At 41.9% G+C, this 27,667-nt stretch overlaps 1 protein-coding gene across 1 annotated transcript in view; it reads right to left on the bottom strand.

Moving 5' to 3' along the window:
• Positions 1-27,667, bottom strand: part of RSPO3 (R-spondin 3) — a 60,030-nt gene that overhangs the window by 5,111 nt on the left and 27,252 nt on the right. The window contains exons 3-5 of the mRNA XM_063389968.1: positions 21,646-21,837; positions 19,966-20,112; positions 17,477-17,674 (exon numbers count right to left, since the gene is read on the bottom strand). Coding sequence (XP_063246038.1) covers positions 17,477-17,674; positions 19,966-20,112; positions 21,646-21,837 — 537 coding nt within the window. The remainder of the gene's footprint in view (positions 1-17,476; positions 17,675-19,965; positions 20,113-21,645; positions 21,838-27,667) is intronic.

The following is a 27,667-nucleotide window of genomic DNA, read 5'->3' as shown; positions in this document are numbered from 1 at the left end:
AAGCATTGGCCATGGCTTGGGAGGCCTTGGTACTCAAAAGCAGTGTATGACAGACAGTTACTTAGAAAATCACGGCTGACATGGATTAACTACCACAGGTGACAGACTTCTTATGCTTTAAGCACTGTCACTTAGTCCCACCTATTATATTCAGCTGTAATTATTACAGCGGACTTAGGTGCTGAAATCCCAAAACACCATAGGAAAACATAAAATCTGATTGGGCAAACTGCTTCACTTTGATGGGGGGAGAGGGGGAAGTATTACAGGGTAGGCCTCTTGGAAATCCCAAAGGGATGAGAATCTGGCATGCAATATTTTTAATGATTGTATTTCTTTCATTGCTCTCATGAAGACATTTACCATGGGAGAGAAAAAGGAACAAGAGGAGTCATGGAACTTCTCCTGTTGGGATTGCAGGCACTGATGTAACAGGCCCCTCTCTGGAAGAGTCCCACTGCTTCTACTGTGACTGTCACCATGGACCACAAATCCTCCCCACTACACTGTAATAAGCTGAAGAGCTACAATAAGAGACCACAAGCCATTGCTGTAACATGCCACAGTGTTCTTTCACACCCCTCACAGCCTTGTATGACCTCTTGGCACTTTCCTGACTACTGGATCACTGTCTGCACTGGTGCTGCAGTGCCAGAGCCCAAATCCCGCTGTACCCCATGAGGTACAGGGACAAAACCCAAAGGTTAAGTTCCACCAAACTGTGTTGCTCTCCTTCCCACCTGTCTGCACCCTTCTCAGAGGCATTTTTAGTCCTCTTAGACTATAAGTCTCTCACACTTTCCTCATGATGTGGCCTGGGGAGCAACAGCATGACGCAAAGAAACCCTGCTGAGCAAAGAAACCAGGAAGAGGAGAATGCCCCACGCTCTGAACTCCCTTACTCTATCTCTGTCAACAATGCACTCATGCCATATTATGCAAATGAGCAGATCATTGTCATTTTCAAGAAAAGTGACACATTTTTTTCTGGAACATAGCCTGTAGCATGTACTCGCACTTCTTGCCAAGATAACAATCCTCCAATCCCCCAGCTGCCCAGTGATGCAATGGACTTTCTCCTTTCATTCCCAAGCCACAAGTGGCTGATTCATCTGGTATGAGTTTTTGAAGTTTAAACAGCATAACTGCATAACCTTTTTTTCACAGCAGTCTTCTCCGTTTTTTTCCCTTTTTTTTTTTTTTTTTTTTCTCTCTTTTTTTTTTTCCCATAGCTGTTGTGGCCCTGTTTTATAATCACTAGATTTCCAGGTAACCACAGTGTGAGGGTCAACAACTTCAGAACAATCTAGATACTGCATGACTTAGTGAATTTCCTGACCTGCCTTACTGCTGAAGATGTTCCAAATGCAGAAGAGAATGTAGGTAAATGTTTTAACAGAGCTAAGGTCCAAAGACATTCAAGGAGCAACTTGGCCAAACCGATGTTCTCCTGCTGAGATGCATGACGATAGCCTGCCTGGTTTCCATACCAGTCCAGATGGATACAGATCTTAAGGCACGTGTCATATCCATAGTTCTGTGTGATCTTAGGTAATCAAAGATACCAGAACAAACCCAAAAAGTGGCCCCATGGGAATCTAATGAGGTTTCACAAGACCAAGTACAAGGTGATGCACCTGGGTCAGGACAACTCACAGTGTCAGTACAGGCTGGGGGGTGAAGAGATGGAGAGCAGCCCTGCCGAAAAGGACTTGGGTGTGCTGGTGGATGAGGCTGGACATGACCCAGAAATGTGCTTCTGCAGCTCAGAAAGCCAGTGATGTAATGGACTGCATCCAAAGCAACGTGACCAGCAGGACGAGGGAGGGGATTCTGCCCCTCCTCTCTCATAAGACCCCACCTGGAATACTGCATCCAGGTCTGGGGTCCCAGGCACAAGAAGGACACTGACTTTTTGGAGCAAGCCCAGGGGAGGGACGCCAGGGTGATTAGAGGGATGGAGCCCCTCTCCTATGAGGAAAGACTGAGAGAATTGGGATTGTTCAGCCTGGAAAAGAGATAGCTTTGGTGTGACCTAATAGTGGCCTTACAGTACCTGAAGAGAACCTACAAGAAAAATGGTAAGGGGCTTTTGACAAAGGCAGGTAGTGACAGAACAAGGAAAGATGTCTTTAAAATGAAAGACAGTAGATTTAGGTTAGATCTCAGAAAGAAATTCTAGAACAGGTTACCCATAGAAGCTGTAGCTACCCCATTCCTGGAAATGTTTAAGACCAGGTTGCATAGAGCTTCAAAAAACTTGGTCCAGTGAAAGGTGTCCCTGCCCATGGCAGGGGGTTGGAATTAGATGATCTTTAAGGCCCATTCTGATCCAACCCATCCTGTGATTCTATGATGATGCTATACCTCAAAAGCTCTTGATACTTATGGTTGAGCAACTGTATTATGGGACTTGGTGACTAACTTGTACTTACGTGTCCTATCTCCTCTTAAGAGTGAAAATACTTCTCTAGATGTAGACTTTAGATGTCTTTGTATGAGGATCCTTAAGGTTCATTTGCCTCTGAAAATAGGATCTGGACTACTAGATTGCTTTCTCTTGAAAAATATTCTTATTTAAATTGTGTGTGCTAGCTTGTCCTTGCAAGAACAGTGCTGAAAGAGGCCTATTAGCGGGAATGGGAGTGTTGTTTCCAAATACAGAAATAGCTCAGGCTTGCACCACAGCCGTTTGCATAAAGCAGGCAGAGAGGAATGGGAGGAGGCTGACCGGATTAGTTATGCCAAGAGAGGAGATGTTGAGTTTTTCACTGCTGTAGGAGATAAGGAGACAGTTGTATCCTGTTAGGTGTATGGGAAGTCAGGAGATATAATTTCTTCTGTGGATGGTTGGGAAACAACACTTCTACACTCATGAGCTCATAAGCAAGGCTTATGGAAAGTCCCTGGCTTGTGATGACCTCTTGCAATAGAAACTGGTTGGATGTGCCTTTCCTGTGCCATAGAAAAGTTATTGCCAGTGCCTGAAAATAGAATATCCTTCAGTCAAAGAAGCAGCCAGAGAAGGAGGATTCCTATAATGAGTTCTGTTTGCTGTTTGTGTAGACATTTACTGCTGCCTCTTCAAACAAATGCTTGTGGGATTTATTCCCTTCATGCTTGTCTGTTGGGACTAAGGGAATTATGTTAGCAGCCTTGTTTTAATCAGGACTAATATGCTAACAACACCAATTTTGCAATTACATAACAGTTTTCATCTTATAAGAACCCACAGCCTATAATGTCTGAACAGAGTTTCCAAAGACAGGAAAGTAATGGCAATTCAGCAGACCAGAAAATCACTCCCCATTCCTTAGGACAGGAAGTGACATAGACCATGCTAGTATTTATGAAACTGGCATTTTCTTCCTTTGAGACTTTTAATGGTGACTTGTGAATGGGATTGGATTTTTATAGCTGTACTAAAAAAAGCTAGAAGGTCTATGTGTCCAAATCCACTTGACAGGCCTCTTTTAAGAACTAGGAGAATTAGGAACCAGTACAAAGACTGGGAATAATAGTGATTGGTACCAAAAGCCCTTACCCTGTTGTTAGAGCATCAAGATACTGGGAGAAATCTCTAATAGCTTGTTTTCCTTTTAGTCACCAATAATCCAAGCCCTTCCTTTACCTTGGATTGAGGTCATAAATATAGTCCTTTTTAGAGACTTACTTCAGCTGGTGCAGGCTTTTGAAGAAACCAGAAATAAAAATGTGATGCTGCATTATGTCAGAGCTGCATGTTTAGTCTGCCGCTCTAGAAATAATCAAGAAAAGTTATACATGATAAGAGACAGATGCTAGTGCCTCAGCAAATGTTTAAACTCCTTCTAGTAGAATAGTAAAATGGAGAAAACCCCCAAAGAAACTTGTTTCTTTAGAACTCAAATTTGTGCTCGGTGTGCTCTGAAGGGAGGGCTAAGTGAGAAAAGATGTTTTCCCTGGCTTTACTTAAACTGATTGCCTCAATGGAACCTGGTAATTCAGATGATACTTATATGACCCCAATGTCTGGGTGCATCCTGAAGAATGCCTTTCTCTGTTATTGACCATGGCTCAGAGCTGAGCTATATTGGTGACTGAGGACAGATCCTGGAGGCATTTTGCAAATACTGACTCCAACACTTGGATCAGGCCAGCAGTTCCTGCCCTGGTACTACACACTAGGACCAGGGAGCCTGGACATCTTCCACCATTTCATTTGATGGTATAGATCCACTTACACCCTCTCCTTGGAGCCCCCTCCTTACATTTTCTTAAGTTTTCTGATATGCCAGGAAGATAAAGAAAGATGAGGAGTCAACAGGATGCACCTCTGGCCCCTCTCGGCACGGTTCACTTGTCCCCTCCACTCTGAGCATCATTTGTTTGCATTTCTGCCTGGGGTGACACCTGTGCTGACAGGTAGACAGGAGTCTCTGTGCACCCCAGGCCAGCTGGATCAGCCTGTCAGCAGCAGGTAACATACAGGGGGACAGCAGCTCCTGATGGATCCTCTCAGCAAAACCATCAGCACAGGAGCAGGATGTTATTACCTAAATTCACCAGAGGCCTGATTCTGACCTCTGTGTTGTACTTGATCAAATAGGGAGAGATCACCAAGGTTGGTGTTTGGTGTAATTGAAGGGAGAATTGCTTTCAAGGATACTTTTCAAATCAAGGTGTTGAAAATTGACTGTCTCTCTCTGTTTTGTGTCTCCAATGTGTGTGTACTATTTCAGCTGGCCAAAGCATTGATCCTCCCCTCTCTAAGTAGTGGCAATATTTCCAAATACATTTTCACATTGATTAAAATGACAGGTCAGGCTTCTAAAGTTCATAGGGATCAGAGACTTCAAAAGTTCCCTCTCTAAAAGGGTGACACGAGATTTAACTTTGGCCATCTCCGTATGTTTCTGAAGGTTTTTTCTCACCTATGGAGAGAATACCTGGCAGTTTACCAGGTGGAGAGGAGCTTATGGAGAAGGACATTGGAATGAACAAGACTCTTGGGCTGCCTCTGAAAAAGGCTCAGGGAATTCATATGCCAAAAGAATTCAGAATTTAGCCCAAGGAAGCTTGGGAATCTTGGGCCAAGTTGCCAAAGGGATCTCAGGTTTTCAGGCTGTTGAGTGTTTGTCAGCCTGCCACGAGTGTTGCCAGAGGCTTACCCAATGGACAGGCTGGAAGGATACTAGGCAGAAACCTAACACAAAGGCAAGGTTGTTTCAAAAAGCTGCCTACTTTTCACTGGGACTTCATTGAAATCAGCAAGTTTCTGGGAAATGTGATGACTCTGGTAATCTGGTATTTTCCAATTTTTTTGCAAAATCATGCTTATAAAATATTAAAAAAGTAGATTTCTAAGTAGGGGTCATGGTGGATATGCACAAAAGGAATGCAAATATTTTAACATTGCCCTTAAGTCTTCAATTTAACATGAATCACAGATAGGAATTGTCCATGTGAATTTTATCCAGGCTGTCTTGCCTTCTTTTATTTTTTTCTCTTCCCCAAGAATGTGATAAGTTTATTCTTTTTAAATCCCTCTGAGGATGAACTGTGCATTTAGAGCTTTTTGTAGTAACACAGCTTTGCACACTGAAGTGAGCAGCCAACTTTATGAGTAGCTGGAAGTGGAATGTGAAGAATGATTTTGCCATGTGACAGTGCATCACCAGAGCCCACTTCACTTAGGGTACTTCACAAACTGACTGCTATGCTCTTGAGATGGATGCAGGCGAGGCTGGAGGAGATGCAGCCCCCACTGAGATGAAAAAGCAGCCTCTCATGACAGGGCACCCCCAAATTCAAAAGAAGATCTGCAACCCCTCATCCACCTCTACCAGGAGATCTGCCCTGTGTCCTGTCTCACACAGATCCTGCCAGCAGTGCACAACGGCTGTTCAGCACAATTTGCATGTTGTATTTTTCTACTTGGCTGGTGCCTTAAGGATGTTACAGCAGTGTTGGTAAAATGGTAACACCCCTAGGTGTTCCTGTGGTGTGTGTGCAGCCCATATAGCAGGGCTGGTTACAGGAGCTGAACTGTTGGAATGCCAGAAAGGTTCTAAGGAACCTGATGCAAAAGTTCAGCAAGTGATATTTTCAGTACAACGATGTATTGCAACAAGTCAGGATCCTCTCTAGCCTCTCTGGGAAAAAATGGGACTACAGGGATCAGCAGCCTCTCTCTCCAGCTGTCTCCTGCCTCCAGCTGGAGAAGCCCACTGTACACTAGTCCCCAAATAGATTCATGCTTCTCTTTCAAACTGAGTAATGAATTATTTTCTTGCCTTCTCCAAGAACTTCTGCTTTAGCCAAAACCAGAAACTGCTCACTATTTCTACAGATTTGAGCACCACCTGCTTTTGTTAGCAACACCTTTGGCACTCTTTAATAAGACCTGAGACCAACCCTGTAGCCATTAAACCAAATAATATTTTTGCAGGGGTCTGGAATGGCATACTCAGAAACAGTTTACCGACAGTGTAATACAGAAGTGTAGAAATCTCAGAGGCAAGAAAACAGCAAATACTTGGTGCACACATACTGTGGCAAGATACTATAAGGAGCAGGATACCTTGTCCAAAAGATTCAGAACAAACAGATTCCTACTCCAAACTCAACCAGAAACTCTAAGAAGTTACTTAAAATTGTTCTTGTACTTTTGAATATGTTACCCAAGATGTCTCTGTGTCCAGGAAGTTAATTTATGTGCTGTGAAAGAGTTTCTTTCAGATAGAAACCAGAGATTCCATCAGCCTTAAGTATTCACAGGTATTTACAGAGGCAAGAGTCTTCCATCTCCATGTTATATCTTCGATTTGTCACATTTAAACTTGAGAGATTTATGCATCATAGATTTAGTTTAATTTAAAACCACTGTGGGAAAAAAATATCCAGCAACAAAAAAATATACTGTGTCTGGGAATGCAATCCTTTGTTTCAGTGACAAAGACTTTTTTCTTTATAATACCATCTTTATATGACTTCCTCAGGTTACACAAGCGTAAAAGAGAGATGAGTTCCTTAATTTTGGTTGGATGTATATGGGCTCTATGGATAAACCCTGCTACTGCTGCAAATCAGAGCTGTCAGAGTGCACAGAGAGTCCTCCTTACCTCAGTTAATGTTTAGAAGGACCAAATGTCGTACTTCAAATAGAGAGCTCAGGATTCTTTTTTACAGAATTACTGTTTCCATACTCATGCTTAAAGGTAGTAGGGGCTGGATCACCCACTGGCATTCCCCACCACCACCCCACATCCGTACAAAAAATAAAGTCAGTTCCTCTGGATTTAAACTAAGTCCTTCTGGTTTAGCAATGCACATTTCTGCTTAGGCAATAAACATCTGTCATCTGCCATTCATTAATATTAATTATAAATGGTCTCTAGCTCATGGGATCCAAGTCCACCAGCTGAGATTTTTCCAACTTTGACCTTGTTAGGTTTTGTATAAAAAGTGTTCAGAAGGGTTCTTCGAAGCTTGAAGACAGCAATAAGTGCATTTTGCAGAGTACAGCATTTAGATTATGCACTTAGAAAAAGGGCAGTCACAAGGGGTGGTGGGGAGTGGGGGAGGGAGGGAGGAGGGAATACAGAGCCTGAAATGGAGCTCCTTTAAATGTTTAAGAGTTTTAGACCTTTCTGCAGGCTAATGACAGGGAGAGGCATTGTCCATAATGAAACCAGCCCATCCATTAAACATTACTGTAAATGAAAGGTTGCATGAATTAAAGGTTGTTCATCTCATGTTTCAGGAATGTAGCTGTGTTTCATGTCTGAAGCCTGTTTTCCTTTTAAATGGAGATCTTCAGATGACAAATGAGAGAGAATTTCAGAAAGCAAATGGGCAGAAGTAAATACACGCTCAAGAACAAAGCAGAGACATAACTGTAGCTGTAAATCTTTACACTGGGGCTACTGTTTGCTGTAGATATTGGGGAGGATTACATTATAATTGAGAAATTTCATTACTAGGTCATTTTGCGTGTAAAACAAAACAACAATAGAAAATCCCCACAGTTAGTTGTCAAATTCTAACCTTACTGTCAGCTGTATACATTTAACTCATGGAACACCAGTTAATTCTTTTGCTACCATTTTGAATTTAAAGGAACCAAAATTAGAAAATTTAGAAAATGCTTTTTCTGAATTTTTCATGGCCATCACATTTTTGAATGAAGAACATTGACATTTTTCTTCCAATATTTTTTTGTCGCTGCAAATTTGCTTCAACAGAAATTATTGAAAAATAATATTTGTTTGCATCTGTCCTTATATTATTTTTTTCCAGGCCTAATCATACAGCAATATGCCCCTCATGGATCATATCTGCATCGGTTCTTAAAGTAGACACATTTTCATTGACAGAGAGATGCTACCTTATATGTCTGGTAAATTAGCAAGAAAATCCAGCCCTGTCCTCTTCCTGTAACAATTATGCAAAGCTGGTGAATGCAAAGAGAAACATGAACAGATATCTCTGCCATACAAATTACTAAACTGGACAAAAAGAATGAAAAGTTGATTTCAGTTCTTTGACTCAGGCCAAAATAAAAGTCTGAGCTTGGTAAATGACAGCAGGAGGCCTTACACTGATGTCAGTGGACAGAGATACTTGGATTTGTGCTCTGTAGATGGGCAGTATGCTGGTTTTTTGTGGGAGTTTTGCAGAAGGCAGCAGGCAAGAGAAAGTGTTGTGGAAATTTTGTAGCCATTTTATAAATGCTTCTCAAAGAATTATCTAGTCCCTTACTTTTCTATGAATCTGAGCTGCTATACTTAGGCTGCCTCTGATGATTGTTTGTCTAACCTCCTCTAAAAATCTTCCATAGAGGTTCCCACAACCTCTCTCCCGATCTTTAGGATCTTTGAGAATAACACTGGATGTTATCATCTCATTGGGAATGTTCTGAAGCTTTCTTGGACCTTTATAACATAAGGTTATGGCAGCAAGTGCTTAACTTCATAACTTCATACCCTTTTCAGAGTTATGAAGGTGAAAGAGAGCTGGGAGGTGGCAGCCGAGGCAGACCAAAGGCTACATCAGGTGTCAGAGCTGGCAGGCAGAGTGAGCTGAGAAGAGACAATGAGACTGGAGATGCAGAGACCTGGGTGGGGAAAAACAAACAGAGCTGCCTGGGTGGGGAAGAACAGGCAAATATCCAGAGAGATGAGGAGAAACAGCGGCCAAAAGAGTGCTCCTTTGTTTTCACTTTGTTACAAAGGAATGCTGAAAATCCCTGCTTTATGATTAGATCCACAGTACTCTTAAGTCAATGGGATTTCAGTGGGTCTTGGACCAGGCCCTTTAAAATAAGGGCATCTGTAGCACAATAATGAATGAGTGCCATGCTGCCCATCACTGCAGTGTTACAACAGCATTGCTATACATGGAAGTGTTCCATAGCCCAGGATTTAGCTGATTAAACAGTGCTGGATGTGTCGCCATTAGACTTGAAACATCCACAGCCTGATTTACTCTGTAGCTCACATACCCCAAATGTTTTGCATTCTTGTACTAAATTTGATAGATGCGCCATCAAAATTCTCTCTTGCATTTGTTCCTCTTTCCAGGACACTCAGGTCAAAACAGTGAGGGGTTTAGGTATCCAGGTGGTGAGATCCAGGTGGGCCCTGCTCCCAGCAGCCATGTCCCTTCACATTTACTTTGTAGCGATATTGACCAAAAGTGAGAAAACAGCTTGATGCAGCATCTGCTGAGGTGTCAACGAAAAGAAGTTGTCAGGGTATATCACTACGGTACACATCCTGGAAGAGCCTCATTTCCTCTTTCAGCAGTGACAAACGTGTCCCTTCCTCAGAAAGAGCTCCTTACATCACTAGGAGTTAGGGGAAGGACTTTGGAAGCCTTAACTTTGAGTTGTGATAGAAGAGCAATGTGAGGAGAAAGACTGGTATGGCAGAGGAAGGAAGGCGTGAGGTGTAAGGGAGAACCGCATGCTGCTCTTTTGCACATGGTCTCTGCCCTGTGGCATTGAGAGGGGAGAGTGGTCACAGTTTCCTGTGCGCCTCTCTCTGATACAATGGGAACTCGCTGAAGGTAAAGGTGCCATGAATAAGTTATGCCACAGCTGTTCCCAGCTGAGCCGGGGAGGAAGATCAGAGACTAGGCAGACTCCTGCATGTCTGCATAGCTTAGGTGGGATTGTTTAAGGACACTGTTTGACCTGCCCTCTTCCCCAGTCATAGCTGCTGTGGAGGGAATAGCCTCAGCTGGTTTGGTGGCAAGCCAAAAGGTAGACCTGGACTTTGTGGGCAAGGAGCAGACCTCTGCCTTCTTTTCTTTTGCAGAATAGACACAGATGTGGATTTCACTTTCTGAAGCTGGAGCTTTCAATCCCAAGCATTTTTATTCAAGAGGGAAGAGTTTAGGCAGGTGCTGGAAATTTAGTGCTGAATGAATACCTGATGGATACTTTAGAAGGGGGAGGAAGAAGGGTTCTTGAGGAGCTTGTATTCCCTTTGTCTTTCCTACAAAGCTCAGGCATCTAAAATATAGTCAGCTAGCCAATTCTGGAGCACAAGGAGGCACCAAAAGGGAAGATCAGAAGAGAAAAAGAGCTAATTTCTATCCCTTATTTGGTGTAGTGATCTGAGGAGGACAGCTCTCACATTGTTCACATTTTAATAAAAGAATGCAATCAGCTTTTTTTCTCATTCACTTCCCTTACAAGAACAATTGACCACATACTTCTGTCTCAGCTTTGACACTATTCCTGTTAGTATGAGGTTGATGCTTTTTATCATCAGCATGCCCAGCACATTTTTTATAGTTTGCTCCAGAGGACCTCAGGGCATCCGAGTCACCTCCCCACTGCTTCCAGTCTCCCCAGGACAGGGAGGAGGCAGAATGTGGCAAGAGAGGAGCTAGCAGCAAAGGAAAGGAGAATATCTTCCAAGGAGCATAGACACAGTGTCAGCCCAGCACCCTGCAGGGCTTTAACTAATTTTGATATCTCAGGGCACAATCATTTTCACCTGCCTGTTCATCAAGATGTATATTGTTCAGAGGCCATGGTGTGGTGCACGCGTACAGAGGTGATGCATTCATGTGTAGTACCATATACACAGAGGCACACAGCATGGATGTACTACCTGCCTGTGTGGTTCATGTGTCTCTGTCTGGGAAGTTTGATGAGAATTTAATGTTCACAGTAGCACAAAAAATAACTTGAAGTGAAATAAAACATTACTAATAATTAGTTCAGATTCTAATTTCTCTGTTTGCAGGTAGTAAATTAGTAAAACTTTTAACACTGTCTATGATCAAATCTTGAAAATGCTGCAAGGTTACAAATAGCTTTTTCCAGCCTTTTCAGCCCTTGATTTCTAGTCAGTACATCCTCTGCTATTAGCTGTTTTGTATTCACAAATCATTTTGACTCATTTTGGCCCTATTTTTCCCTCTGAAGCCTATTCACCCAGATCTCTTCTCTAGGCTGTGCCCGTGTTTGCCAGCCAGTGGCAGCTGGGTGCTGGCCATGCTCTGCCTTGCTTGGGGTATCCCCAGGATACCATTTCCCTTCTGTTGCAGCTAGTGGATTCCTGGTCTCAGCAGCCCTACTATTGGAGGCTGGAAATGTGTTAAAGTTAAAGAGTCAAAACCCTTGCAAGGAAAGGAAATGAGAAGCCCTCTTGGCAGCAACAAACGGAAAATAAACAACCAAACTCTTCACAAGACAGATTCCTCAATTATAGTAACTCGGGCTCGCAAAGGCCAGAGTTAGGACCCATTGGCATATGCGATATGTAAACACAAGGATGCAGTAATTAGCTTTGTGTTCATTTTGAGGTTTCAGAAGTCCTATGACCAGCCATGGAGTAAGGTCATTAACCAAAACCGCACTAGTGACCTTCACACAGGACACCCCATCTCTTACAGTTACACGAGTGAACTGTGTACTGGGATGTCTCCTCGGCTCACATGCTCCAGCCCTCTTGTTTTAAATGACACTGAGCTATACATGAGTGAGAGGATGTGACTTGTGGAATGGGCCGTGATAGGAACATCTTATTTTCCCACATAGCCATGCTTAGGACTTAAATGTGATTAAGTAAAAGTACTCAATACCAGAAATATCTAGAATTGTCATCGAATTTTTTAAATTTTTTTTTTATCAGAAAAATATTTGTTCAAAAGTAGTGCTCTGAGGAATTACTGAAGTGGTATGGACCTCCATTGACTTGGGAAGTGATTTTTATCTTTGGAGTATGGAATGTATAGGGACAGACTATTCATTTGAATAAGAAGAGGTACAGCCATTACTATACATTTATCAACACAACAAAATGCTGCTCTATACTGATTTTGCCAAGACTAGGTAAAATTAGTATTGGACATGAGTATTTTTCAAGTCCAATTTTTGTTTTACTGTGGCTGAACTGTGGTTCCCCTGAAATACACTCATCCTGCTTGGATCCCTCCTCACACCACAGCCAATTGAAGACTTCTTGAGACATGATCTGATTAGTATGTTTGGAAGTATTATGTGGACCTGTAAGAGGTGGAAGAACAAATAACAGAAATGAGCTGAGTCTCAGTTCTCTAGGCTATTTACTGAAACCTGCAGTTTTATATTCACAGGTATGCTGTACAGTGTAGGAGTTATTTTAATTTGTTTATCCAAAATTTATATATTTCCTCATTAAAACTCCTTAGCAACAAATCCTGTTCCCTTAGTTCCCTTCTGTTCACCAGTCTGCATCTAGAATTCATCTCCTCTTCTCAAAGGCATTTCTCTCTCTCTTACTCCTGCTGTAAACTTAAAAAAAGAAAATCATAGCATGGTATCTCTATTCTCCTTAGAGCTTAAACCATTAACTGACAAGCTACCTCACCTCCAGGAAGTTATAGTCTTTTGAATTTTGACTAAAATTATCCCTCTTCCTCTCATAGCAGTATCCTGCTTTCAGACTGTACAAGATGACACTTGCTATATTCCACAGAGAAAAAGAAGCATGCTATTCTACATTCACCCACCCACGTCTTCATGTCTAATGCTTGAAATTTTGCCTGTCAGGAACAGGCACTTTCCTTGGTCTGTATTTGCACAGAATGGGACACAAATTAATATTGCTTCTGTCCTCTGAACATCTGAACACCACCAGCATGCAAACATTCAATATAAGAACAAGAAACAATTGAAATGTATTTATTTGCTTACAATGATGCAGCTGTGTAACCAATGTCATCTATCTATTGGCTTGCATAATACCCAGATTTCTAAGGTGTCTTCCTTGTTCATAACTGATACTAATTTTGGTGAGGGCTTTTATTCTCTTCAAACTGATGAAAACAGATTCTCTGAAAGTACATGAAATTGTCTGATCTCTGGGGGGGTTTAGTTGGGACTCAACAAAAAGTCATATGGTGAATATTCTCTTCTTGGCAGAATTAGTCATGAAAACATGCAATTCCTTTCCCACAAATACTTTTGTATGCATAATATTGGAATTTCAGTGTATTTGTCTTTCGTCCAATAAAAGTCAATCTCATACATTTGCAGACAGCAGTCCAAAGGGACTTGTGTTAAGCCAGAGCACATTTATTAAGGCAAAAAAATAATATTGATGGATACTTTGCAGTGTTTGAGGAGCTCTGAAAGTTTTACTTTTCCAGTACATCTATTTGCCATTTGCTATTAACGGACATGGCTAAAGAAACGTGTCTCAATTTTTATCTGTCAGTGAAGGGTAAGAGCCAAGAATGTGTTCAGTGTGAGAAGGTAAAAGTTACAGTATACTGTATTGGGTGAACAAAACAAAAAATGTGAGGGAAAGAAAGGAAAAAGAAAAAAATGGAACTTAATATCATATAGTCATGCAGACTAAAAGGAACACACCATCATGAGACTAAAAGAGGAGAATGATGAAATAAATTGCAGTGAGGTTTGGATGGGCCTGAACTACAAAAGGAGTATGTGAAACACATGGGAATTACCGTGTCAGATCACACTGGCATCAACCAATTTAGTGCTACAATAAGTAAAAAGAACCTTTTAGGCTAATTGAGTTATTTATATCCTCATTATTCCCATTTGTTTGCATCCATTCTGAAAATAATAGCATCTTCTCACAGTAAAACATCATTGCATATCCAGTGAGGGGAAAAAAAGGGTTGCAAGACATCTCATCAGCTTCAATGACATGCCAGCAGATGGAATCAAACAAAGAAAAAAAGTCCTCTTCATCTGCTTTATCTCGTTTTGTGTGGTTGTTCCAGAGGCATGTCCTTTGGTGCTGAGCGATAGCAGCGCCTTCACTGAGTAACATCCTGTTGCTGACCTCAACGTCTCGAGCAAAGTCATTGAGGCATCTGTGACGAGCACACCCCGTCATCAAGTGGTCTTTGCCCTAAATCCCTCAGCCACAGACATCTATCCAACATGGAAATGGCTGAGAGTGACCGAGCTGACCCGCTCTTCATGGTCGTGGAGAAAAGATTAGCAGCACTGATGGTCACTGCCGAGTCTGCTGCAACACTTCAAAAGCCAGTGCCACGGAAGTTCAACTCTAAAGCAATGCCTGAGTGGCCACAGGGAGTTGTAAGAAAGACCCTTTGCAATATTTCTCAACAGTAAATACAAACTTACTGACTTTCCCTTTCCTTTCAAGTGTTTCTGTTGTCACCTCCTTGTGCACTCACTGACAGGGCACAGCCAGCCTTAAGAACAGAGCCTGGCTTGCATTCCTGGGTAATTATTCTATTGTTCAAAGGGGAATAGAAGTTTCTTTTTGTGCAATAAGGGACAGTAGCAGTAGAGAAGATATGTTGCCTCGAGATTAAGTTGGAAAGCTTTGTTTCCCCATTTCAGTAGGAATAAAAGGAAAACTTATAGCTTAATTCTTACCTTCCTAGCTTGTCACCATAATTCATCCCTTGAAACTCTTTTAACCTGATGTTTCACATGTGATATTCCTCAGTTTTATTAAGAATTGTATTCCTTAAAAAAACATAAAATAAGTTCATCTCCCTGAAGAGATGAATATGAATGGGAAAGACTTCTGTGAATACTGAGAAGGTGAATGTCAGAACAAAAAAAGAATAAAAGCTCTCAAACGCAGGCATACAAATCCCAAGGGCACAGACAGAGTGGGAACACAGGTTCCTCTTTTGAAGGAATTTTCTACTGAGCATAAAACAGGCTAGAATATAGACTGTGATTTGCTCAAAAGAAGGAAAAAAGCCCACCTTTATGCATATTGAGAAAAGAAGGAAAGAAAAAGATTCATGATTGTGAACGAATTCTTGTGGTGCACAGTATTTTTCAAGTATGGTTTGGCTCAAATCCCATAAAATAAGAATGGATAGCAAAATACGTGAGTAGTTTCTTCTAAAGTTCTTATTACGCAGGAACAGCAGGCATTTCTCAAAGAGAAATGTCTTGTCCAATCTGAAGTGTTTGCCAAATTGCTATAAGCAAACACACAAAGTCAACGCCTCAAAAACCCAGTTTCATAGTCAAAAATTACAGTTTAGTCCTATATTTTCATCTCTGTCAAGATTAGGCTTTGGTAGGGAAAATACAATGGACTCTTTCCTCAGTTACAGCAGGCTAATGAGAGGCTGTTTCAAGTAGTGCCACTGTGTAGGAACAGAAGCAAGCATGGAAATTTTGAACATAGAAATCTGTAGGATTTCTAAAGGGAATCTGTGAATAGGTTGTTTTGACTGTGACCTTGATGCAGGTACACCTCTCTGCCTCTTCAGGAGGTATACACAAAGAGGAGGAAGTAACATCTACGCCCTTACAGTATGTACTGTACTGTAGATCAGTACATCTACTGATCTACCCAGTTCTTGGTCACCCATAGCTATCTGGTCCATAAGATCCTCCTAACCATAGAATCACAGAATTGGAGAATACGCTGGGCTGGAAGGGACCCTCAAGGATCATCAAGTCCAGCTTCTGGCCCTGCACAGCACACCCCCAACAGTCACACCATGTGCCTGAAAGCACTGTCCAAATGCTTCTTGAATTCTGTCAGGCTTGCTGCTGTGACCACTTCCCTGGAGAGCCTGTTCCAGTCACCCTCTGGGTGAAGAACCTTTCCCTGATATCCAACCTAAACCTCCCCAGACACAATTTCAGGCCATTCCCTTTGATCCTGTCACTGTTCAGCACAGAGAAGAGATCAGAGTCTGCCCCTTCCCTTCACAAGGATGTTGTAGACAGCAATGAGGTCTCCCCTCAATTTCCCCTTCTCCAGGCTGAGCAGATCAAGTGACCTCAGCTGCTCCCCATACAACTTCCCCTCAAGGCCCTTCACCATCTTTGTAGCCCTCATTTGGACTCTCTAATGACATTATTGTCCTTCTCATGAGGTACATCCCCAGGGAATGAGCTAACCTTCAAAAAGGTTACAAGATCCAAGCCCCTTGAGCGTTTCCATAAGTCATCTGCAGCAACCCTGGCCATCATTTAACAGTGGAACAGGGGGTTATTAGTTGGTACCAGCAGCTGCTGCTGCCTCACAGATGTTCACATGGAGGGGAAGCTGCTCCACCTCTTCCACTCAACCTCAGAAGGGGTGGGAGGAAAGTGAAATAGATGAGATGGGGAAATGGGAAGAACAGAGAAAATAGGAGGAATGGAGACAAGGAAATATTCCATAGTTTCTCCTATGTCAACCAGAGTAACTTCACTGAGAACAGATCAAGTAACTTCCCCTCTGCAAGAAGGGGAGAATAGTCAAACAGCAGTATCTACTGGGTGGAATTTGTGTAAATTGTTATTTCATAGACTTCTTAAGCATCTCCCAGTCTTAACACGTGTGATGCCATTCCCTCACTGCCACGCTGGAGAGTATGTCCAACAAGCTGCTTTGCATGGAGGGACAGTTCTGTCAGTCTTGCTTCTTTGGTGAAACCAGGTGGAGTTTGCCTTGTCTGCCATGCAACGCTGTGGTCTTTCTCCCATGCTGGAACTCAACAACCCAGATGCAGATGGCAGGATCAGGCTGTGCTGTTCTACTAGCCAGAGCTAGCAGAAAGAGTTCAGGCTGGGAGAGAGGCCATAGCACTGCATTTACAAGAGTTAAAATCTTACTGTAGGGAAGCATGAAATAGGAATTTGTTTGAAGGAATCCCTCTGTTAAAGCATGAAACTTGGCTGTCTAATACCCAACAGACAACACCCAGCACAACATGTTTTATGATGGATCTTTTTGTTCTAAGCTCTACAATGAAACATTTCATCTTGGCAACTCTTACAGCAGACAGAATTGGGAGACAAAGTGCCTTCCCTTCCAGCCCACCTTGTCTTCTCTAGATCACACAAAGCACATTATTTGAGCAGTGTTAGGATTTTATTTACTGCAGGCAAAAGCACAATTCTCTCCAGCCCGAAAACCACCACATCAGTGGCAGCTTTGGTGAAGCCTGACATTGAGGCCTAAGAATTCAGGTGTCAATTATTAAATAAACACAATATCAATCTCATATTATGATGATGATAGCTTGGTACCTTTTCCTTCCTTCTGACATCTCTTTCTTTGTACAATACATTTTCTGCTCTCGGTTGTAGCTGGGCAAGGATTTCCCCTTGCTGACGGATGCTGTATGATCTCTCTGACTCTTACTTCATTTCCTCTTTTGAAGCCACAAGTTTTTCCTTTCTTCATGCAAGGGCTCCATGGACTCCAGTCACTAGTTTCACAGTGCACTGCAATAAACATAGAACAAACTGAGCCTGAGCAATATATTTTTATATACAGAATACACATGGTACATTATTTTCATTCTGCATCAGCCAAAAGGCAAAAATGAATGGAATTAATTAGTACTGAGTTGCAGCAATGAATTGACAGAAATCGGACTATTAAGGATATACAGCACAAAATAATGTCAAACAATTATGTCAGTTACTGTATTCTACTGTCTGTTTTGTAACTCCATTCCTAAAACAAGGCAATAACAGCACAACTGGTCTAAATGAAATCAGTTACTGAGGTTTGTTCTGACTTTTCCTTCATTTGATGGAGATATAAATCCTTTTAACTTCAGTGGAATAAACTTTGGTCATGCCTGCGTGAAAGGTGAGTGAAGTCATTGGGTCAAGCTGCTGCAGCTTGTCTCAAAGATGGAAATTTGGAAATTGATATTTATAAAGGACCTACTGATATTAAAAGATGTTATATTAGAAGTCAAGTGTCTTTGGCCATCTAAAGAGCCATCATCTGTAGCACATACAAGCTGGAAACAGGCAAAGCAGAGGAGAATTTGGGTCCGTGTGAGGTTTCAAGCTTTTCAGAATGGTACAGGTTACCCTTTCTAAACCAGAGTGATGTGAATGTACATCCTGTACTGTTTGGAAGCCAGAAGGTGTGTCATTTCACACTTTTCCAAAGAGTGTAAACAGAAAATGGGAATAACCTTGGAAGGTTAACAATATTTTTTTAATAGCTGTCCTTCTCTTATACCATGTCACTATCTTTCTCTTGAAGAAAGATAGTAAATAATATATTTACTTGAAGTCCAACTGCATGCTTAAGATTATAAATCACCACTGAAGAAGGAAAGACTTCCAGTCCCTCTATAAGGAGGAGTAAGTAAGTCAACATTTTTCCAGATCCAGAATTTACTTCTGAATTTTCTGAAACCTAGAAATATAACAGACTTCAGGCAATCTCTGAGCCTTCCTCCAGTGGTCATTTCTTTCATGTTACACTGGAGTTCTTCTATTAAAATAATTTGCTTTCTTGTGCACAAAAAGGTTCTGTTTTTACTCCATAGCTTTAAATGGTTTTTGCTGTCTGAGACTGACTCATTGTTAAAGCAGCTGAATCTACAGCAGTTGGAAAGAGCCATCAAGAAACAAAATTGAATTTCTTTCTAAATGAAAGTCTTTGCTTGAAAATAAAATCATAAAAGCCTACACTAACACCTGAACTAATATATATTTGAGAAGGGAAACGACAAACTTCTGCACATGACTTTTATTCCTGCATTACTTCTCCTCCAAAACACTCGATGCCAGAGAGAGCTATGTGCATGATACTGTGGGGAAGATTTCCCTCATGGCCAGACTGTGCCTAAGGGCTCCCTCGTTGCTGGTGCCTGGAGAGGTTACTGCTTGCACTGCAGCTCACAGCCCTCAGCCACCAGCATGCACAGCCAATGTACTAAAATAAGCTGAACCCTGCCATGGCTGCAGTGTGCCCATGCTGGGAGATGCTAACTGCAGCTATTCACAGGCAAACACATCACTTGTTCTTCTTTCATTTGGAGGGGTGGCAGACAGTTAGGTGACCTCCGAAATTGCCCTTATGTGAATAACTGGAGCTTCTTAGTCAGAGGCTGAAGGTACCAAAGCAGGTCTCTTCTCCACAGCCAGTGAGTCACAGTGATGTCAATCTCACTCCTTCACTGTCAGTGACACCTTGTTTGGTGTTTTATTTTAATTCTCATTTTCTAAAGTCAGGTGATTATGCACATATACCATTTTGGAGATTGGAGAGTTTTGGGGGCGATGTTTCCTTACTGTATTAGTTTCTAGTCTTCATCTTTGGAAAGGTACGCTTCAAAATGTTGTTGTATGCATGCTTTGATGGCTCAGGTAGTATAGGGGAGTTAAAGTAAAGCCATTAGCATTTTCATCTTCTTTAAACTATGTGTGGGATCTGACTCAGGGTTTTTGAAACTTTGATGTTAGTGGTGCTTCATAACACTGAAACTGAGCAGGAGATGTGTTTCTTGCTGCCTTAGGGCAGTTTTCCTCTGGCAGAATTGCCCTTAGCATCAAGGCTGTGTTTGTGGGAGACAACCAAGTTTGTGCCTCTTGTGAAGTGACACACTTGGAAAATATCCTAAGTTTTTTGTTCTGGGGAATTTGTCTTGTTATAAAGAACATTTTCATTTTAAGTTGCACTTCCCTGGTGTTGTAACTGATCATTCCTTCCTTAGACCCCACATCCCCTCTGAGAAAAGGAGGCAGGACATGGGGACCAGACTCACCGATGCTAGTGCACTCCATCGTGTGGTTGTTGGCTTCCAGCCCATCAGGGCACTTTTCAAGGCACTTTCCACTGTATAAGTAAAACCCACTTTTACACTTTGTGCAGAAGTTTCTGGTGAAGCAGGTGTCACAGTCAGCTTTACATTCTGAAATGCAAACAGTAAATAACAGTGCTGTTGCTCTTTGCTATGAACTGCCATGGGCTCTCTCACATACACCAGAATCACACAATTCTAGCAATGTCAGACAATCTTCAAAGGAATCAAATTATGTTAGGTCTTCTTCCTGGCCAGTACCCATGGTGAGGCCAGCCACAAGTGACTCTGGCATGGGTGAGAATTTAGAAAGGATGGCCTGATGCTGAACAGCCTCACTTTGCTAGTTTTCTTGGAGACCTATGCAAATGTCAGGCAGAGCAGAGCACATGAGAATAACACTGTGCTGCTTCTGCCCTACACTGGCACCCACCACAGAGGTACTAATCAACTCCTTGGGGCACAAGTGCTGGGTCCACACTACTTATCTCCAGGAGATAAAAATATTCATCCAGGAGAAAAAGAATATGCCAGAATTTAGAATCTGCTTAGGAGTGGTTTTGATCAACATATCTTTCTTTTTCTTTAAATGGTTCCCTGATGTTCAATCAGATGTTCTGTAGTATTTAATGTATTCTCTGTATGACTACCCAAGTTGGCATTGCTGATGTATTTCCCAGTTCTCAGAAAATTTTACGAGAAATGCATTAAACCTTATGTATGACACAGCTCATGTTTGATATGGAAGGCCACACACTGCTAAAAAGTGAGCAAATACTTTGCAATATCAAGTTACTCTGTAAGACTTTACTCTGGGGTCCGCTCATTAAATAACTTTTATTACCAGGTAAAAACTGGGAGAGTTTCTTGGCCATCACTGTTATGTTTTTATATCACCTGTGGGATTAAAAACAGTGAAATCAACAACAAAAAGAGAAGTAGGGAGGACACTGCAATCTTTTCCAGTTAATTTATGGTTCAAAAATCCATAGTGGGGTCAAAATGTTGCCTGAGCAGTAAAGAATAGAGTTGGCTTTTCTGTCCTTCAGCCCAGAGACAACAGAAATCGGTAAATTCCCCCAGATCAGGCTGAAACCTGGCCAGCTGAAGCCTGGCCATCTTCTACAGGCATTCAGAGGACTACAATGGGTGTGAGACAGGCTATAAACAGACCAGGGCAAACCACATCTCCAAAGAGTGCCACCTGCCATCTTCTCTCCTTATCACAGGGGTCAGGTGGGTAAGGGCAGTGGGATAAACAGCTCCAGCCGCCAAGATTCAGCATTCCTCAGTCCTCTCTCTTCAGAGCTGCCGGTGTTCTCTTGCTTCTCTTGCACCACCAGGAGAGCAGTGCCTGCTGCCCACCAGGGCTTCCTCTTCACATTGGAAAGTAGAGGAGGAGGTCATCACCTGGGTTCTAGGCAGGTCATTCATGCAGGACCAGGATCCCTGAGCTTTTTGTGGGGCCATTTTGTGGTCTTTAACTTCTTGCTTGGGTTAATGCTTACCGCAATACTACAAAGAACTGAACTAATAAGGACACAGCCTCTCCATCTCCTTCTCTGTTGACTTGACTCCTAAGGAGACACAACATTCAAGAGAGAACAAACAAATCCACGTGCTTCCCCTTTCCGCAGCACTTACTTGCACACTTATTAATGTCGGGATACCGTGTCCCATAATATCCGCTTGGACACGAGGAAAGACATACTCCAATCTGTTTCATGCCAATCCTCTCCAGAACAAAAAAGAGCCTGGGCTTACATGACAGGCATCCGTTGTAGTCAGAGCATGTAGCACACCCTCCTTGGCAACCCTGGCTCACATTAGGATGCACTGAGAAGAAAAGAATTAAAAAAAAAACAAGCTGTGAGAGAACAATACATTAAACAAGACCATGAAATAATGGTTCCTCTGCACTTGGAAGGGTGGACCATCCATCTCTCTGACAGCTCTAAAGATTGCTTCATTTTTTCTTGTGTCTCTTATGACCTGAGTTGCCATTTCAGAAATTATTTAATCTACATAAAAATGAGAAGCTCAGCTGATATCTTCACATCTTGCAGAAATAGCCAACAGCAAATTATCTTTGAAATAGGTTATATGGAACAGCAGCATTCTAAAGAACATTCATTTTTCTTTTCCTTATTTTCAGGGGTTTTCTGCCTTGTGTGCACTTGGCTCAGCAGATAAATTTATGTTCACTTGCTCTTGCTTTTCCTAGTTGGATGATTAAAAATCAGTCTAGTGTATAATTTCCTTCATTGACTAAATGGCATTTTATTTGAGTTCTGCTGTGCAGGAATGAGATCTTGTAAGATCTGTGTAAAATCTGATGATACTTTGCCTCAAAAAAAAGACACAGGAGAGCCATCCTTCTCACCCTCCTTCATTCCCTGGAATGTTCTCTCTGGCATGTTTTTAATCTCTAACAATTACAACCTGATGTTTAGACTTAACTGTGGCATTTACTCTGCTCCAGTCTCAGCATGTAACACAGGTAGGATTATATTTGCCTTTCAATTGAATTGTTCTAATTCTTCAGGCAAGGAAAGCAAAATTTATTACGCTCACTACCCAACTTCTTTTGGGGCTCTGGGATAGCAGGAAAGAGGATGCTGTTGCAGACTATCTTTTCAGTAGCAGACATTAATCTGCTGTGTGATAGCCTGACATGTATTACTTCTCAGTGGTAGGGAATAAAGTTTTGTATCCTCTTGTTCTTCAGAAGTTGTTACTAGTTTAATTTTCAGAAGTTGTAACTACGTTAATTCCTTCTTGCTTGCTTTATTAAATAAATTGAAACTAAGAAAATAACAAAGCATCAAGTAACTCTGGACCCTGTGTCCCCTCTTTTTTTTTGGCCTTGTCTTCCATGAAAAAAAGGGTCATTTTTTAAAATGCAAGCTTTAATCTCTCAGCCTAACACATCTGGTTGTATTTCACATATAGAAGAAATATAGTCCTCATTTACATTTGTAACTTGTACTTATAAATACTATTGGCTTCCTGTTCTGCCTTCTCCTCAGGCCAGTGATAATTTTATACATATGCACGTGCCATGGTGTGATTGCCTATTTTAGTGCTTTGATTTTATTTGGATCTGCAGACACTGCTAAATAGCTTGCACATACAATTAATTTGTTTTTTTCAACTCCTTCTGTGGAGCCCTTGGAGGCAGACCAGGAATCCAAATGAATCCATGGCTGACATGTTGAGAGCCACCACTGCCAACTGCCCAGGGTAGGGTTGCCTGGCAGGGAAGTTCAGGAACACCCCTGGTTTTTGTTCACTTACACTGTCAGCAGAAAAGACGTGTCCCATGAATGGGAAAAGCACACATGGGAAAATGAGGAATGAGGGTTATTTCTCTCAGTAGGGCTGGACATAGATGAGATGTACAAACTTTGGCCTTGTTGTACACAAACAGTTTCAGTAAGAATACAAGGACTCAATTCTCTGTGCATACTGAGGCACTTGTTTTGTAGCACAACCCAGAGGAAAGTGCGCTTACAATGAGGACACAACGCTACCATGAGAATAAATGGTGAGAAGCATGGTGAGAAGTTGCAACCCAAATTCAGTTATCATATTTGCTTTCACCAGACTCTCAAAATATTGAGTACTTAATAAATATAACACTTTTTTTCTGAAAATATTCCAGAGGTACAGAGCTTCTTGATTTTGAAATTAAGAGCCTGGAAATTTTTTTCTTTTTGAAGTTAAGAAAATGAAAACGTCCTTGTCTCTCTCCCCTCTGTCTTGTGGCCCTTGTATAGAACTACTTTATTTAAAAGGCAGACACAGTAATGTGATCTAAGAAGCTGACATTATTTAAAAACTATCTGTGACTTTCCTTCATTAAGTCTGACAGTTAGATGAAAAAGCAGCTGAAGTATAAAATATTTGTCATCAAAGCTGCTATATAAAATATGGATGATCACTTTTGACGGGAAACATATTATGTGTGAGCACCTGTGACACATCATTATGAATAGATTCTCTTGACAGAAAAAACATTATGTGCAACTGCTCTGAGGTCAAGATGTGTGTGTGAGCTGAGACAGGCAATACTTTACTATTGAAATATGATAATTCTCTATAACTAAGATCCATTACACGGCAAATTTCCATCTCCCCTTTAACTCCAGAAGTACTAAGTATAAAATAAAATGTACTCCTAACCATTTTCACAATTTCTGTCTCTTTTCATGCATTCCAGATACATCTCATACAAATAACACAGCAAAAAAGTTCCAAATGGAGAATGTTATTGCTAGTGTTATGGACCAAGGAATAGAATTGTCGTGGTTGCGGGGGAGGTGAATTTTTCCAGGGGGATGTGGGCAGTCCAATCAGTGATCAGCTTTTCTGCTGGCACCTGGATTGGTCACTCGGAGGTTTGGACACGCCTCTGAGGACACAAAGAGTTAAAAGCAGGACCCCAAGGGGGTTCGGCCTCTTTTTGGATCCCAGTTTCAGCAGAGAGACATCTCTGGCCTCCTTCGCCTGCCCAGCCACGAGGCTGGGTGGGGGAGGGGAAAACACGTGGTCGGGCTCAGGTAAGCCAGAGCCCAAAGGGGGAGAAGAGAGTGGACAGGACTGGAACTGAGCTGCCCCATCCAGGATGGAGGGGTGGAAAACTGTGGAAGTGCCTTCTGTGTGTGCTCACCCCCTCCCCGCCACCAAACTCCGGGAGAAGGTGCCCAGCCACGTGGGAGTTGCCGAGCCTGGGAGTGCCTGAGCCTGCAGCCTGCCCAGAGATAGAAACTGTTAACCCTTGCTTGGCAGAAAGAAACTTTTCTTAGACATTGATTCTCATGACTGGTGATTTTGGAAAAAAAGGAGAAGGAAGCGGCCTGGGACCAAGGTGATAAAGCACGATTGGAAGGAACCTGATGGGCAAAGAATGAGAGGAGTAGCCTTTGGAGCTAGACTTTTCTTGCATAATGTCAGCCATGGACTGAACTTAAGTCTCTTTTGAACATAAACTGCATTTTTGGGTGGATGCAGCTGCCCTGCTTTTGCTACAGTGACTGGCACTTGAAGAGTGGAGCGAGCAGAGAAAAGAGGGGGAGGGTGAGGTGGCACCCTCTGCCCTCAGGGCAGACCTGCTCCTGGAACCCCGGCCCCTGGGTAAAAAGGGGAGAGCTCGGCATGCAGCATCCTTAAAAAGCCCTGTATGTAGTTTTGGCCTATGAGACAGCGGTGAGAGCGCTGGACATAGGAAAAAGAGAGAGTCACCCTGGCAGACTTCTCTGGGCGGTGCCACGGGTGACATGGGAACACATAAGGAGTAGACCTGTGTGTTCTGGAGAACAGTCTGTGGTGCGAGAGAGACTCCTCTCTCCCTTGCTGAACTGAAGATTGGTTTGGTTTTTTTTGAGTGGTGATTGTTTGATCTAAAACCCAAAGGTTTGGTCTGTGAAGAGTAATGTGTGGGGGATGGAAACTGGGAGAAGAGAAAAAATGTCTTGGGAAGTTTTTATTTCTGTCTCTGTGTGTGTTTAAGAGTTTTTTTCTGTCGCTGTTCTTATGTAATGTAATAAAGTTTTAGTGTTTTTTTGTTTTCAAGATTTAAGCCTGCTCTGCTCTGTTCCTGATCACATCCCACAGGAGTTGTTAGAAAAACCATATTCATGGGTGCATTAACATCTGGCCAGTGCCAACCCATGACAAGAATAAAATTCGCAAGTCAAGCTCCACTGATTTGATGTCATGTTATAACGAACTCTGTGAAGAAAAATAAGCTCCAGTTCTTGGAAATTCTTAAAGAAAAATATAACTGAAAAGTTAGAATTAACATTTTAAATTAATCACATTTTTTTTCTCTTAAAAACTATTAAAGAGATGTGGTTTTTTGATTGTCTCTTACTGCATCTGGCATTTCTTTGAGTCTTGTATCTGTGCAATAAAACAGTTTCTCATTTTTCTTGCAATAAGGGTAGACCCTTATTCTGGCCCAGGCAAGAATCAAAGCAGGGAGGGACAAGCTGCATGCTCCAGAATGCTTTGAGAGCACTGGGCTTTGTCATTGAACCTGGGAGAAAAAAAATTTTGGAGCAAAAATATTTGTGCCTAGAGAATGAGATATCATGTTTGAAATTAGGCATCTCCAATTTCCAGCTGAAGATCTTGTTCTTGTTACTCCTCAGCCTCCTCCCTCTCTGGTTCAGGTCCAGATGCTTGCTATATCTTTGCAATGTATGGACCAATCCTTCCCCTGCTGCAAAGACTGAGTGGGATTGAAGGGATTCCAGAATCCATTCAGTCTTCTGGGTACAGAACTGGCTTACTCTTCCTCTCTCATTGCAGCAAGTTGTTAGTACCTGCAGATCTCAAGTGCTTCAGCAACTGCAACCATAACCCCAAGGAAGCTTTACCTCTTTTTTTTCTCCCATATCAGACACTGAGCTCACAGTTTAAGTGATGTGCCACAAGAGACTGGAAACACAAACTCCATATGGTGAAATCCAGTCACGGTACACCAGGAGTAAGCATTGCTTCAAAGTTCTACACTTAGGTCAACAGTAGAAATGGGTAGGTAATGTATATCCACATTAAGAAATGCTTTGAAGTGAAAAAGCAGGTGATAAACCTGGAGACTCCTAGGAAAATAGGAGAGCACAGACCACTCCTGTTAGCCACAAATTATAGATGTGGTAAGAGGGATGAGAGAGATTCAGTGCCTTGTCAGAGGGTCGGGCACTGTGGCCTTGTGCGTTGGGCACCGGCTGCAGAACTAGGAGGTGTGGACTGTAGCTTTGCAAATATGTCCAAGAAATGCTCTTGCTAAATACACTAGCTTTAAACCACTTGGTCTTTGGTACAGTCTGCTCCATTATAAAGATCAAAAAAATGAAATATAAAAAATTCTCAACACCATTCAGAACTGACTCAATGAGGATGAAATAATCTAGGCATGACCCTAGTAACCATTGAGTGCTCCACCCTCTTGTATCCAAACACTTTTTGAGCACAGTGAAATCACAGACTCTCAGGGATGGAAAATGCAGCAGTGGATAAAGCAAATGGTGGGAGCACAGAGACAAACAGAGAAGTTCTTTCTCAGCTCTTACACAAACATCAACTAGAAGTGATACAAACTACTCATTTACAGACTCATGACTGGCTATTGGTCCGAAATCTATCCCTTCTTTTTTCTCTTTGTAAAACCGAAATACTGGAGATTGGAGAAGAACCCAAATGAACGTTGAACTATTCCCTTCTCCTGTCTGGCTTTAAGTCCCCTTTTTTCCCAGAGGCCTCTTTTTGTGCAAGCCGTTTGTCCAGATATTAGTTTTAAGTCTCATTAGCAAATGAAATCTCAGAATATTTTCCAAAGCCCTACTCTGGAAACAATGAGTTGTGGTCTCTGTTAAAAATAGAAAGTTATGGATAAGGAGCTGAGTTTGAATCTGAACTTTTGTGTACAAGAAGCTAGACTTTGACCATGTGCATCAAATAAATTCTAAACCTTTGCAATTACATTTTTCAATCAGTTTTACTTCATGCATAGATTAAAATTTATGGAATTCAAAAAAAGTGGAAATAAGAACATGCAGGAGAAATTCAGCTGGAAATACATTCTGACAGCTGGGGGAAGGCACAGGGTGGAAGAATATTCTTTGCCCATTTGCCACAGCTGAGGTGCTCTGTCTCATCA

Source organism: Prinia subflava, chromosome 2, assembly GCF_021018805.1.
Source record: "Prinia subflava isolate CZ2003 ecotype Zambia chromosome 2, Cam_Psub_1.2, whole genome shotgun sequence".
NCBI classification, from domain to species: domain Eukaryota; kingdom Metazoa; phylum Chordata; class Aves; order Passeriformes; family Cisticolidae; genus Prinia; species Prinia subflava.
The sequence above is the reverse complement of the archived record's forward strand: the minus strand, read 5'-3'. Positions and strand labels throughout refer to the sequence as shown.